The following is a 15117-nucleotide window of genomic DNA, read 5'->3' as shown; positions in this document are numbered from 1 at the left end:
TCCTCCCACCCGGATCCCAGAGCTCCTATTTCTACTTCTTGACCTGCCTGTAGTCATTACCCACCCTTTGGGGTCTCATTAACTAAGTGAAGCTGTATCGGACATTTACTTTGTGCCAGGCACTCACTGTTCTGGGTTTCCCTCAGACCAAACTGAGCTGGCCTAGACATGACACAGGGCTTGTCCAAGGTGGTAGTCAGCCCTACTCCAAAGGAATTGGAGGCAGTGGTGGGAAAGGTCCTGGATGGGGCCACCACTGGGGAGGATCTGACCTGGGGTTTTATCCCAGCTCTCAGAGCAGTAATTTCTCATTTGTATAATTTGTGTCAATCCAACCAGGACTGAAATTTGAGGGAAGCCAGAATTGGAGACTAGGACTCAGAATATAGGATTTCACCAGGCCTTGAAACCAAGGCTTGGAGTGGTTAGGCTGGGGTATTGTGAGCACAGCAAGTCATGGGCAGAACATAGAGAATGAAAGGAGACTGTTGAGGGGTAAGGTGGAAGAGGCCACCTGAGGCCAGATGATGCAGACCCTTCAATGCCTATCTCTAAACCCTGGGAGTTTTCCTAAAAGCAGTGAGGAGCCATGGGAGAGATATGAGCAGGGTAGTGACATAGTTAACTGCATTTTAGATGGATGCTCTGACGGCTGTGCTGAAAACAGAAGGGAGGGGGAAGAGACTGGAGATGCTAAAATTGGCAGGAACCATGGCTGCCTTAGCCAGGGGAGGTGGCAGAGGAGATGATGAGAAATTAGTGGATTCCAGAGATGTGTAGGAAGTAGAATGAACCATTTATTTGGCCCTGGGCTGAGTGCATAACAGTGATTACCTTGTTTAATCAGTGCAACAACACTATAAGTACCATTTTAAACTATTTCACATGTCTGAAGTCATACAGGAATAAATATTAAAAGTGGTCTTCAAATTGAAGCAATTAAATGCCAAAACCCATGCTCTTTCCCCCAAAAAAGGCACTAAATGGGAAATATCTATTACATATTTGTGTGAATTTGACTGTGAGAGGAGGCTGTTTAAAAGATAGGTACACATTCAGATGGTTCGAAATTCAAAAGGCACAGGGGCGCCTGGGTGGCTCAGCCGATTAAACGTCCTATCTTGGCTCAGGTCATGATCTCAAGGTTCTTGAGTTTGTGCCCCAAGTGGGGTTCTCTACTGTCAGCTCAGAGCCCAGTTCGGATCCTATCTCCCAACCTCTCTGCCCCTCCCCGGCTCACTCTCTCTCTCAAAAATAAACATTTTTTAAAAATTCAAAAGGCACAAAGGGGTACAAAGTGGAAAATTTCCCTTCCCTCTAGAGGCAACCTGTGTTATCAGATGTTTTATACAGGTATAGGATGCTTTACTGTTAACTTAGCACAGTGGTTAAGAATAACAGGTGCTAGAGCCAAGCTTCCTGGTTCAGATCCTGATTCCATTACTTACCAGTTGTGTGAGTTTAGGAAAATTCCTTCACTTCTCTACACCTTAGTTTATTCAGCTATAAAGATGTAAAATGAGGATGATACTAGTACCTGCCTTATAGGGTTGCTGTAAGTATTTGAATGAGTGATATATTGAAGCTATCCCAACAGTGCTTGACATAGAATAGCCACAATTTAAGATGTTAGCTATTCTCTATAATAATTATGATATAATTCTTTCCTTTTCTTTCTACACTATTCCCACACAGTTTGGCATCTTACATTTCTTCTTTAACTATCTTGGTGATCATTCCATATCTCCATATTATTATTTTTTTTAATTTTTTTTAACGTTTATTTTTGAGACAGAGAGAGACAGAGCATGAACAGGGGAGGAGCAGAGAGAGAGGGAGACACAGAATCGTAAACAGGCGCCAGGCTCTGAGCTGTCAGCACAGAGCCCGACTCGGGGCTCGAACTCACGGACCGTGAGATCATGACCTGAGCCGAAGTCGGACGCTTAACCGACCGAGCCACCCAGGCGCCCCTCTCCATATTATTATTAATGACAGCCGCATAGTACTCCATTTTGTGGTTGTATCAGAGTTTACTTAAACAGGTCACCAGTATTGAGCACTTAGGGAGTGTCCATTCTTTCACATTATAAAGTGCTGCAGTGAATCATCTTGTACATACACCTTTTAGCACATGTATGAATCTACCTGTAAGCTAAATTCCTAGAAGTAGAAATACTGAGCCAAACAGTATATGGATTTGTTAGTTTGTTAGATTTTCCCAAATTGCCCACTCTAGAGGTTATACCAACTTAACTTCCACTGGTAATTTATGGGAATGCCTGTTTCTGGCCAACCTGCCAATATTGAGCTTCAGCAAACTTTTTTTTTTTATATTCACCACACTCAAAGACAAAAAACAGTATCTTAGTAGTTTTTGTAGGCATTTCTTTAAGTATAAATGAGGTTGAACATCTTAAATTGCAGTTGTATTTTATCCACCGGATTTTGCAACATGGCAATCGCCATTGACCTTGTAAGCCTAGTTTTAGTAGCATGAAAGAGGGATAGTCCAATTAAGAGGGCTGAGGAATAAACAGGATACAAAGGGTAGAGTAGGAGCAGACAAAAATATGACTAAAAGGAAAGAGATTAATAGGGGAGATCGTTGGAGGGGGAGGGAGGGGTTTTTAAGACCTTGCACTATGTTTAAATCGCAGGGACTTTGGGCACTGCCAATTACTAGCTGGGCGACCTTGTGCAAATAGTTTCACCTCTCTGGGGACTCATTTTCCTCATCCGTAAAAATGGGGCTAATAGTTCCTACCACATAGGGCTGCTGTAATGATTAAATGAGTGAACACATTCAACAAACTCAGTAAAAGGCCTGGCAAAAACGTCATACCGTAGGACCGACCGGTCCTCCTCGCCCCAGACCTTGGGCTGTGTTTTCAGAGACACCGATCTTCCCGGAGCGCTCTCGCGGCCCCAGCCTTAGGACTGGAATGGCGCCTGGCGAGATTGAGGTTCGGCCGGCTGTATGCAGGCGCGCGCGACGAGTGGGGCGGGGGCGCGAGGGGCGGAGCCGCAGCCGCCTAGGCTGTTCCGACGATCGCGCGCCGCCCCCGCCGCGCCCCGCGCCCGCCCTTGTTAGCAGGCGCCTCCCGCCCCCCGCATTGCTGATGCTGCTGCTGGCAGACATGGACGTGGTGAATCAGGTACGCGTTCCAGCACCGAGGACAGAGCCCGCCGCTGTCCGGCTTCCCCGTCCGGATGCAGCGGATCAGGCGACTCTGAGAGGTGGTGGCCAGGGTCCTGGCAGCAGACACCCGGTCCCGGAGCTGGGGCTGGGGTCTGCGGCAGGCGAGGGAGGAAAGGGGAGGTGGAGAAAAGAAGGAGTGAGCCCTTTGCCGCAGCGAGGGCCGTCCTCTCTGCCGCAGCGGGGTCCGCCAGAAGCTGGGTTCCTTACTGGCAACCGTGAGGAGAGGAGAGGAAGAGGGGTCTTGGGACTAGGGTAGGGGCGGAGGGGGGCGAGGGGAGGAGGAGTGGAAGAAGATGGGGGTTGCTGTAGATGAGCTAGGAAATAGAGCGACAGAAGGCGTTGGGGCGGGGGTTGGGGGGGGGGGGAGCTGACACCTACCCCTCCCAGAGAAGGTATCCCAGTGAATGACCACCCTTTCCCCCAGAACAGACCAAGGGGGACGATCCAATTTTGCCTCTCCAAAGCTCCTACTCTCCCCTCCCCTAGCACATATCCAGTGAAGCCATGTCCCAGCCCTCCCCCACCTTAATCAGCCCGGACCCTCTCTGCCATCTCACTCTTCTTCACCACCTCAGAACCTCACCCCCTCTCTAACCAGTACCAACCCCTCCCCATCCTCATCACTTCAGACCCCCCAACCACCATCTGACTCACCTTTACCACTGCAGACCCCTCCCCCACCCTAGCCAACCTGATTCCCTCCCTGTTATGACTCACCTTCACCATCCAAGACCCCATCCCCCACCATAATGAACCCCAACTCCTTCCTCACTCTCTCCACCTGATCCTCTTCGTCATTGACTCACCTTTACCGTTTCAGACCTTTTCCCCTTCCCCAGTTAGTCCTGACCCCTTCCCCATCTTCCTCACCCTGACAACCCTCTGCAACCTACCTCACTATCTCCCCTAACCCCCCCCCACCAGTCCTGAACCCCAGGGGTCTTCTCTCAGAGACCCTGTGCTCAAACCTTCCCTTAAGTGTCACTTTCTCCTTCTCACTCCCTCTCCGAACATCACTCCCTCCTGGAGGTCACATGCCCTATCCCCAAGGGTCATTGCCTGGTGGCCTTGCCCCTCACCTCCCTCTCCATGCCCAACAACCCCACCCCCTCCCCACCGTTTCTCTCCTCAGCTGGTGGCCGGGGGTCAGTTCCGGGTGGTCAAGGAGCCCCTTGGCTTCGTGAAGGTTCTGCAATGGGTGAGTGTGGACTGGGCCATGAGGAGAAAGAAGGAGGTGGTGGGGTCTGGAAGAGCAAGGGTGGAGTAGGGGTGGTGAGCACAGAATGGATGAGTAGGTAGGGGGTGGAAGAGGACGAAAGAATTGGGCTCCAGGGTGAAGTCCCAAGGGGTTGGGGCTAGAGAATCAATGGGCTGTGATGTGACGTCATGTAAGACCAAGGGTACCCCCATTGTAAAGTGGAAGAATGTGACGTCCTACCTCCTCCCCTGAGGTGAGAGAGGGGCAGGGGAGGTGGAGCCTGAAGCTGGTTGCTGTGGAAAAGATGCAAGCCAGAGAAATCCAGGGACAGTGAAAGAATGAGAGGCAGGAAATGATGGAGACAGAGGTGGAAATACAAAGAAAAAAAAAGATACAGAGATGAGAGAAAGTGGAGACAAACAGAAAGAGAAAAAGAAAAGGGAGACAGAGATACAAAGAGAAATAGACACAGGGAAAGTGGCAGAAAAATGGAATGGGGGAGAGATAGAAACAGAGAAAAAGAGATACTCAGAGGAAAGAGAAAAGGAAGAACTGAAAAGAGAGAGATACCACAAGGGAGACAGAGAGAGCATGATACAGAGACCAAGTCAGAGACGGAACAGGAAGATAGAGACAAACAGACCAAGGACAGAAAGACACATAGAGAGAGACATACATTTACACAGAGATAGAGAAAAAAGAGACATAAAAAGACACACATTGATGCTAGAGAGTCAGAGGCAGAGAGAGAAACAGAGATACAGAGACATCTGAGAAAGAGAAACAGACAGATACCAAGAGAACTAGAGACATAGAGAACAACAGAGACAGGCAGAAATACACAGAGAGACACAGAAATAGACTGAAACAGAAGGGGGGGTCAGGGCACGGAGAGGTAGAGACTGAGAGAGACATTGAGAAAAAGACGGAAGAGATGGCCACACCCCTGTAATCAGCTTGTCCTTGGAGCCGATGAGCCCTGATTAGGGGGTGGGGGTGGGGGTGGGGACTGGTCCATCTGGTGCTGCTTGTGCTGGGCCCTGATCTGTCCAGAGGAGGGCATCCCTATCCCACGTGTACACAGGATAACCATGGCCATCTCCATCCCTGCTGCCCAAGGTCTTTGCCATCTTCGCCTTTGCCACATGCGGCAGTTACACCGGGAAGCTCCGGCTGAGTGTAGAGTGTGCCAACAAGTCCGAGAGTGATCTCAGCATCGAGGTTGACTTCGAATACCCCTTCAGGTGCGCCCCCACCCTACCCCACCCCAGAATCCCGAGAGAGAGGGTGGAGGTGGGGTGGGACTGGCCAACGCCACCTCCCCAGTGGCTCCTGTTCAGCCCCCACCTCAGGGTACCACACTGGCTAAGGTCATTGTTATGCACTGAGCACCTACCTTGTGCCTGGCACTGCTCTGGACATCTAGATGTGTGGTGAGCCAGACAGGCCTAGACTGTTGCCCTCTGGCTATGTTCTAGTGAATAGGGAGGGCCAGGAGACTGGTAATAAACAAGATCCCATATATATATATATATATATATATATATATATATATATATATATGGCCTTAATGCAGTAGGTGCTCAATTAATGTCAGCCAATCTTATTTAATTCCCATTCGTTTTTTCAATACACATTTTTGAGAACCTATTGTATGCCAGTTTCTGCTCAAAGTGCTGGGGACCTAACGGGAAAAAACAGACCTAGCTCCCTACCCTTATGGAGCCAAATTATAACAAATAAATTGCTAGAAAGGGATGATTGCAGATTGGGAGAAATTCAAAGAGGGGAATCCTTGTGCTGGGTTTTATAACAGAGAATGATGAGTGGGTGCTAATTAGCTATAGGAAATGACTAAATCCAATTAAGCAATTCTGATATTTACTGAGTTGTGTGCACCAGGTGCTAGGTACATGAGGGCAAGCATAAGCAGGCAAGGTCACTGCCCTCACAATGCTGCTTACCTCCTGGGTGGGTGGGAAGACAGAGACCCACAGACAACTTTAATAGAGACTTTTGAGGCTCCTCTACTACTTAGACAAATTACATAACTGCTTTGGGTCTCAATTTCCTTGTCTGCAAAAGCAGATAATAATACCCACCTTACAAAGTTATGATGAATATTAAGTAAGTTAATACTTGGAAAGTGCTTAGCACAGTGCTGGGAATACAATAAGTGCTCCATGAGTGTTTTTTATTTTTATATTTTTATTTGAGAGAGAGAGAGAGTGTGTGCGTGAGCAGGGGATATGCACAGAGAGAGAGAGAGAGAGAGGGGGAGGGAGAGAGAATCTTAAGCAGGCTCCATGCTAAGCACAGTGCGCAATACGGAGCTGGATCCTACAACTCTGGGATCATGACCTGAACAGAAACCAAGAGTCAGACGCTCAACTGACTGAGTCACCCAGGCGTCCTGCTCCATGAGTGTTTGTTAAAATAAAGAAAATAAATACATTTAAGGAACTCAGGAAAGAGGTCAGGGATTGAGTTGGAAATTGGGCATTTTTTGAGCACTAAGGATAAATGTAGACTCAGGGGATCACGCAGGGTGAGAGGGAAGAGTGGAGAGAGGAAAACCCAGCACAGGCTGTGAGGAATGGTTGAAAGAAAAAGAGGCACCAGGGAGGTGCAGCCTGAGGGGCAAAGGGGAGCAACAGGAATCCACTGGTTCACAGAAGCCAGGCAAGAGAGTTTGGGGAAAGAGGAGTTGGCAGCATGGGATACTGCTGGGGGCAGGCCCTTTGGGAATCCAGAAGGCCACAAAAACCGGTGGACCCCCCCCGATTGCTCCCACACCTAGGACCTCCAGTCCTGAAGATATGCCTTTTACCCATAAGTCTCCTGGAAAAAAAGTCTTTGCCCTGGTCCCCCTAACCGACCCCCACTTCCCTTATAATCCCCCAAGAACCCCTCAGGACACCCCCCTCTACCAACCCAGCCTACTAGGAACCCAGAAACTCAACCCAGATTCAACTCTTAGCTCTGTCACTTAGCAATTATACAACCTTGGGCAACTTAACATAACCTTGCTAAGCCTCTGTTCATCTATAAAATGGGTATAATAATGCCTGCTTTAGAGAATTGAGGGTGGGGAGGGTCATTAAATGAGTCAATTATCTAAAGTGCCTTGTAGGTGATCAATAAGTGCAAGCCCCTTCCCTCAGAACCTTTGCTACACAAGGAGCCTAGCACCATTTGCTCAGTCTCAGGATCCTGCCCCCCAGTCTGAGACCAAGGATCTGGAACCATACCTCAGACCTTCTCCCTAAACACGTTTTCTCCCTATGACCCCTCCTCCATTACACCACAGGAAAGGTCCCAGGATACCTTCCCAATCTGCCTCTCCCCACCTCACATACATATACTCTGTTTGTTCCAGGATCTCTTCCACCCTCCTGTCTTTCTGTCTGTCTCCTGCTTTATAGTCTCTGAGCTTTCCTCTGCTATGCATGTTCCTCTTCTCTTGGGGACCTGAAGTGAGGTAGGGAGAAGAGTCAACATGATGTAGGGAAAAACACAGGGTTCAGATCCCAACTGCACCATTCTCTCTCCAGCTGTGTGACTTTAGGCAAGTTAATGCGCTTCTCTGAGCCTCTGTACATTTCATTTGATACACATTTACTGAGCACCTACTATGGAGAAAAATGGAGCTAGGAAGGGGGCTAAGGAGTGCTGGGAGGGAATGGCTCCATTTCATTTTAATAGTGAGAGCAGGGTAGGCCTCACTGAGGTGACAGTTGAGCAAAACCTGAAGGACATGAAGGGAGTAATACATGAAGATATCTAGGAGAAGGACATTCTAGTGCAAAGATCCTGGGGTGGAAGGGTGCCTGGTATGTTTTACAAGTAATTAAGAGGTCAAAGTGCCTGGGTTGGAGGAGGGGATGAGTAAGACCCATTTCACCAGGATGCTGTGAGTAATCAGTAAACTGTGACTGGAATACAGTAAGTGCTCTGTGACTGGTTACTTCCTCCTCTTTCTTCCTGGGACCTTGTCAGAATCTGGGGAACCCATGGCTGGGTAGGGGGAATGAGAGTGTTCTTAGGGTCTGGGCCACACCTGCCATCTCTCTCCACAGGCTGCACCAAGTGTACTTTGATGCACCCACCTGCCGAGGGGACACTGACAAAGTCTTCCTGGTGGGAGACTACTCCTCATCAGCCGAATTCTTTGTCACAGTGGCCGTGTTTGCCTTCCTCTACTCCATGGGGGCTCTGGCCACCTACATCTTCCTGCAGAACAAGTACCGAGAGAATAACAAAGGACCCATGATGGTGAGCCCCCACCACCACTCAAATGCAGGGGCCAGGGGGACATGAAGGCTCAGGGACACCACCATGTTCACAGGCCACACCGAACCCAGACAGTCCCACATGCAAGCAGTCACCATAACAGCCACAGATGTTACTGCTGCTGAGGCTGTGTGCATAAAAGAAACCAAATCATAGAATGACAGGGACACACTCATAGCCCACACAGAATCCCAGACAGGCCTACACCTGGAAACCCGCCACCTCACACACAACCACACAGTCTAGATCAAAGAAAGGTGCACAGAGGTTCACTGTGACAGTCATGCCTGTCACTGTGCCACCAGACACACTGATTCCTACACAGCTGTACTCATACACCCTCATCCCAGACACAAAGTGACACAGATTCCCACATTCAGACAAAAGCATGAAGACACACTACTTTCCACAGATTCGGAAACCATCCCACAAAATCCCCCTATGCCCACACCCACACATCACAATTACACTCCCACATCCTCTGTGTCACACACACACACAAGCCCAAGCTAGGAACGCTCACCTTCAAGTGAGTATTGGTGGCTTCAGAGCTCAAAAGGTAGAGGAGAGACAGGGCTTTTCTGCAGGACCTCCCCCTCCCCAAGAAAGCCTGTGATCTGAGGAGGCCCCACAGCATGACATGAAGCGGCCCACTCACAGCGTTGTCTGCCTCTCCTCTGTCCTAGGACTTTCTGGCCACGGCAGTGTTCGCCTTCATGTGGCTGGTTAGCTCATCAGCATGGGCCAAGGGGCTGTCAGATGTGAAGATGGCCACTGACCCAGAGAACATTATCAAGGGGATGTCTGTCTGCCATCAGACAGGGAATACATGCAAGGAGCTGAGGGACCCTGTGACCTCTGGCCTCAACACTTCAGTGGTAAGCCCTGGGAAGGTTACTGGGATGGTGGGCCAGCTGGGGAAGGAGGCTGGGAAACCCACTGTCTGGCATGGGGAGTGGTGGAGAGAAAGTATGAGAGGAGAATTCAGAGGAGACCCAAGAGGGCTCCCTGGAGGAAGCATGCCAACAACAGTGCCTTAAAGGATGAGATAGAAATTTTAACCACTGCAATACCCCAAATAATCCCCAAGAGGGGAATATAAGACCTTCTGACCGATTAGGTTAGGGAGATCTGGATCCCAAGCCCAGCCTAGTCATGTAGAATCTCTGACGACTCAAGGCCTTGGGACCTCAGTGTCCTTATACAGTATGCAGAATGAGAGTAACTTGAAATGTTTCCCACTTGGACGCCCCCTACTGGCCGGAGTCAAACTGTCTGAGTTTCAATCCCAGCTCTGCCACCTGTGAGCTCAAAACTAGTTACTCAGCACCTCAGCCTCAGTCTGAGCATGTAATTGAAAACTAGTACGAGGTCCTGCTCCAAAGTTGAGTATTTAGTGAACTAATAACAAAGTGTTTAGAAAAGGGCCTGGCACGTGGTAAGTTGTGTAAAAGTGTTACAGATGCTAAGATTCCAACTTTTTTCTGTTGCTTGCTGGGTGTGAGACCTTGAGCATCTTAGCCTCTAGAGCTGGGCCCCAGTTTCAACTATAAGGAGGAGATATTACTTCCTGCCCCAAAATTGAATTATATTACATATATTTAAGTTCTATATATGTGTTTTAATATAAAAGTACATATTTATATATGTTGTATGTGTATGTACATATATTTGCATATACATACCTATGTGTGTATATGCATCTATAGTGGTATACCTACATATTTAATAAAAATTTATACTTAGCATTTTACTATATTACAAATTTATATTGTTTACCATATTTTATACATGTATAAATATATATATATGTAACAGTGACATCAACATCCCCGAGAATCTGAATTCTAACACGTCTCATGCCCCCGCACCCCAGGTGACTTTTCTCCACATTTACGTTCATGCCCCAGGACTCTACAGGGTCCGAGTTTTAGAAACCACCACCCTTCGGGAGGCCCAACACGCGCAGTCTCGATGTTCCCCAGGGCCAAGTCAAGGGATGCGCGGTACGACAGCAGGGCTTTGTCTCCCCGCAGGTATTCGGCTTCCTGAATCTGGTGCTCTGGGTCGGCAACCTGTGGTTCGTGTTCAAGGAGACAGGCTGGGCCGCCCCATTCATGCGCGCACCCCCTGGCGCCCCCGAGAAGCAGCCAGCGCCCGGGGACGCCTATGGCGAGGCGGGCTACGGGCAGGGCCCCGGCGGGTACGGGCCCCAGGACTCCTACGGACCCCAGGGTGGCTACCAGCCCGACTACGGGCAGCCCGCCGGCGGCGGTGGCGGCGGCTACCCACAGGGAGACTACGGGCAGCAAGGCTATGGCCCTCAGGGTGCGCCCACCTCCTTCTCCAATCAGATGTAGTCTGGTGAGTGACTGGCGGGCGGTGCGGCCAAGGAAGGTATAGGAAAGGAGACGGGCGGGTCAGTAAACCAATAAGAGCCAAGAATAAGTGATTCGTAGATTCAGGGGAGTTGGAGGAGCCAACAGAGAGGCGGAGCTACATGCTAAGGACGAAAAACTAGCCAATAAATGAAGAGCAAGAGAGTGCTGCTTGAAGATGGGCAGAATGAAGAACCAATGGGAGAGAAGTAGAAGTGCCTCTCTGAAGGGAATGGCAGGGAGATTTGCATAGTGTAGGAGCTACGGTGGGAAGAGGAGGTGGGCCTTAGAACTGATTGATAAGCCAATATGTTAGGATAAGGCAGGTAGATGGTGATGGTAAACAGGCTTGGGTCATGAAGGTCAGACAAGCCCACCAATCCCAGAGGAAGTGATAGATCTGCCACTTCTCCCCAACCCTAGTGGTGAGGGAGGTGCTGTGGAATTTCACAGAAGTAAAAGGGGACGGCGGAGGCAATGCGAAAGCTTGCGGGCCTTTTTGCTGGGCCTAAAAAGGGAAGTGTGATTTCCTCACGTAGGAGGGAAGGAAATGGGGAGAAGAGGCAGGGGGATGGCAACACGTGGGTGGAGGTAGCGTCTTGCACTTGGCCAGTATGGAAAGGATAGGGAAGAGTTTATTAGGTACCTCACATCTAATTCATCAAAAAACCCTGTTGATTCTACCTTCAAAATATATCCATAATCTTCCACTTCTCACTGTCCTCTCCGAGCCTGGACATCTTCATAGCTTTCCACCTGCATTCCCATTCTGTTCTACTCACAGCATTGGGAGGAATCCTGTTAAATCCTAAATCAGGACACTGCCCTCCTGTGCTCAGAGCTCTGCCTGGGCTCCCATCTCATTAAAAGCCAATGCCCTCACCAGGGTCTACACAAAGCCTTACCCATCACTTCTCTGACCTCCTGCTTCCTACCACTCCCCACCCCCAACTCTGTTCCAGGCACAATCCAACTTCAGGACCTTGGTACTTGCTCTCCCCCTGGAGTTTTGCACCCACATACCCTGATAACCTTACCTGGCCAGCGGCTTACTAGTCCCCTTTCTAAGTTTTTTTACATTTATTTATTTTTGAGAGACAGAGAGAGACAGAGCACAAGTAGGGGAGGGGCAGAGAGAGAATGAGACACAGAATCCAAAGCAGGCTCCAGGCTCTGAGCTGTCAGCACAGAGCCCAATGAGGGGCTCAAACTCACAAACCGGGAGATCATGACTTGAGCCGAAGCCGGACACTTAACCAACTGAGCCACCCAGGCGTCCCAAGTCCCCTTTCTTATCTCTGTTTTAGTATCCCGTGCTTTTCTTTATCACAGTCCATGATTATTAGTTAATATGTTTATTGACTATCTCCTCCACTAAACTAGGGGATGTCACCATGACTTATTTATGCTGTACATATATCAGAGCCCTACTAATGTTAAGAAACATTTATTGAGGAAATAATAGAAATGACATGAGATATTTTACTCTCATTTTATGCTTCTCTGCTCAAAATCTTCCCATGACTTACACCTCATCCAGAGTCAAAACTAATGTCCTCCCAACCTAGTCCACAAGGCCCTATATGACCCCATTACCTACCTCTCTGACATCACCTCCTCCCATGCTCATACCACTCAAGCCCCACGGACCTCCTTGCTATTCCTCAAACACACTAGACATGGTTCCACTCCAGGGCCTTTGCACTGGGTGTTCCTCCTGCCTGAAACGCTCTTCATTCCAGTTATCTGCATGGCAAATTCCTTCACCTCCTTAATTCTTTATTCCAATATCACTTCTTAAATGAAGTCTTCTCTGACTACCCTACTTACTACAGCAACATTTCTTCCCCTGTTGGTACTCCCAATCCCCCTCACCCTGGTCTACTTTTTGTTTTTCCATTTCCCTTATTATCTCCTTATGTCATCCTACAACTCACTTATACATTTTCGTTATTGTTTGAAGTCTGTCTCCTCTGCCACGATGCAAGCACCACAAAGATAAGGATTTTTGTTTTGCCCAATACAGTTGATCACCAATGGCTAGAACATTACCTGTAAATGGACTTTTGGGGGTTGGGGGAGGGGTGACCTTAATATCTTTGATACTTAACCTAGTGGGCGCAAGGTATATCTTCCCAATAGGAGCAGCTAGGGGACTATGAGTGAAGGAAGAAGGAAGAAAAGGCATGGCAGACAGAGAGTAAAGCCAAGGTGGAGGCATAGAAGCCCAGCCCCCCTCCCTAAGGGTACAACCTAAGTCTGGACCCCCTCTCCTTTCTGTGTCTTTTGTCTCCACAGGTCAGTGCAGCCCGGGAGGACCCCATGGGTGGGCAAGAGCTCAGAAGCCCTGCCCCCCTTCCCACCCCTACACCCCAGGTCTCCGCCCCTCAAGCCAGGAGACTCTAACTCTCTTTGCTGTTTATATATATATATATTATATATAAATATCTATTTATCTGTCTGAGCCCTGCCCCCACTCCACACCCCTCATGCATTAGGGGCCTGACCTTGAGTGGGCCCCTCTCCTACCCCCACTGCTTCCCTTGCATCCCTTGGCCCCTCTCTGTTCTCTGGCCCTGTTCCCTGAGGTTGGGGGACTCTGAAAGGGGGACAGGGAAAAAACAGATCTCAGCTATGTGGGGAGGGTGGGTGTGACTTCAGATTCTCTCCCCTCTCTCCCTTCCCTTCTCCCAACTTGGTCTGGATTCCTCCAGCAATGCCTGGACAGGGGCCATTAGGGGAAATTCAACCTTGAGATGGGATAAAGGTAGACTGGTGGACTTGAGATGCAAGGTGGACTTGGAGAGGAGCTCTGGGGTGGAGAGGACTAGTCAGCCATACTGGATCTGGAGTCAGAAGAGGGATGCCCTAGGGCATTCTGGAGTGAGTCTTGAAAGGAGGCTGAGGGCATGGGTGGAGCCTTGAGTGAGGCAGGGGTTGGGCCCCAAGAGTGGGCAGGATTTGGAGTAGGACAGGATTTTGTGTAAGGGGTGTGACTTGGAACCTGGAGACTGCCTTGGAAGATCATTGAGGGCATGGTTCTAGAGGGGTGGGGCCTGAATCAGGTAATGGGGAAGGCTCCAAAGTGGGCAGGTCTTGTGTTGGGACTCGTCTATGGAAGGGGTGTAACTAGGAACATTCAGGAGAATGAGTTTGATTCTAAAGAGGATAGATCTTGTGCAAGGGAAGAAGTGGGATTCAGGAATGGGCTAAGCTTGAGGTGAGGTCATGGTCTGGGTTCTAGGCAGGGCAGGGCTTAGAGTGGGTGTTCATAGTGGTTTCAGAAGGGGCAGCCCACCCTAATGGAGCAGTGAAAAAAATATGTTTTAGAGTGGGCAAGTTTGGCAGTGGGGGGCGGGGGCAGGAATATCCCTGGCCAAAGCTGGGGACTGAACTGGCCTGGGAGGAGCTAAGAGGTATAGCTTGGAGGGTAAGGGGTGGGACCCAGAGAGAAACATCCTCCACACCCTTGCCCACCCCCATGATGGGACAGCTAGGTAATCAGAGGACAGAGCCAACAGGTCTGTGGGGCCAGCCCACCCTTCTTCCCCTTTCCTTGCCTCCTCCCTCCTTCCATACCCCCACCCATCCTGGGGTGGTTGGAGACCCGGTCTGGAGTCCCTATCCTGCACCCACTGCTGTGTCTGTGACGTCAGTAGTGCCTGTGATTGTGTGTTGCCACTTTGTCTGGCTGTGGTCCCTCCCCCTCTCCTCCAGACACCCACCCTTTTCCTTGCCCTTCAGTATTGTTTGAAGACCTCCCTAAGGAAGAACAAATAGGATTAATTCTCCTCCCCTAAATAAACTCCTCAACCACCTAGTCCACCCGGCTCTGATTTCTCAGTGTGTCTTTTTGATGGGGGGGGCAGTGGGGGGGGGATGAGAAGAAGGACAGATGGGGGAGAGGTAGAAAGAGGAAGCTCCGCCCCTGACCTGCTGGACCTGCCATTCAAGTCACCCCATCATTTTAGGTCCCTCTAGCAGTGTTATGCCAAGCCACATCCTCTGTGAAGCCTCTCCTGTTGATCACTTTAAGTCACACTCTG

At 49.6% G+C, this 15117-nt stretch overlaps 1 protein-coding gene across 1 annotated transcript; it reads left to right on the top strand.

The window, feature by feature from the left end:
* Window positions 1–3095: 3095 nt before the first annotated feature.
* SYP (synaptophysin) lies at window positions 3096–14891 on the top strand. The gene is made up of 7 exons (XM_058713066.1): window positions 3096–3158; window positions 4335–4400; window positions 5520–5644; window positions 8480–8675; window positions 9380–9571; window positions 10730–11057; window positions 13370–14891. The coding sequence occupies exons 1-6, from the start codon at window positions 3123–3125 to the stop codon at window positions 11051–11053; spliced, it is 939 nt and encodes a 312-aa protein (XP_058569049.1). The 5' UTR covers window positions 3096–3122; the 3' UTR covers window positions 11054–11057; window positions 13370–14891.
* The last annotated feature ends 226 nt before the right edge of the window (window positions 14892–15117 follow it).

The sequence above is a fragment of the Neofelis nebulosa genome, chromosome X (assembly GCF_028018385.1).
Source record: "Neofelis nebulosa isolate mNeoNeb1 chromosome X, mNeoNeb1.pri, whole genome shotgun sequence".
NCBI classification, from domain to species: domain Eukaryota; kingdom Metazoa; phylum Chordata; class Mammalia; order Carnivora; family Felidae; genus Neofelis; species Neofelis nebulosa.
Note: the sequence above shows the minus strand (reverse complement) of the source record. Positions and strands in the feature narration are given on the sequence as shown.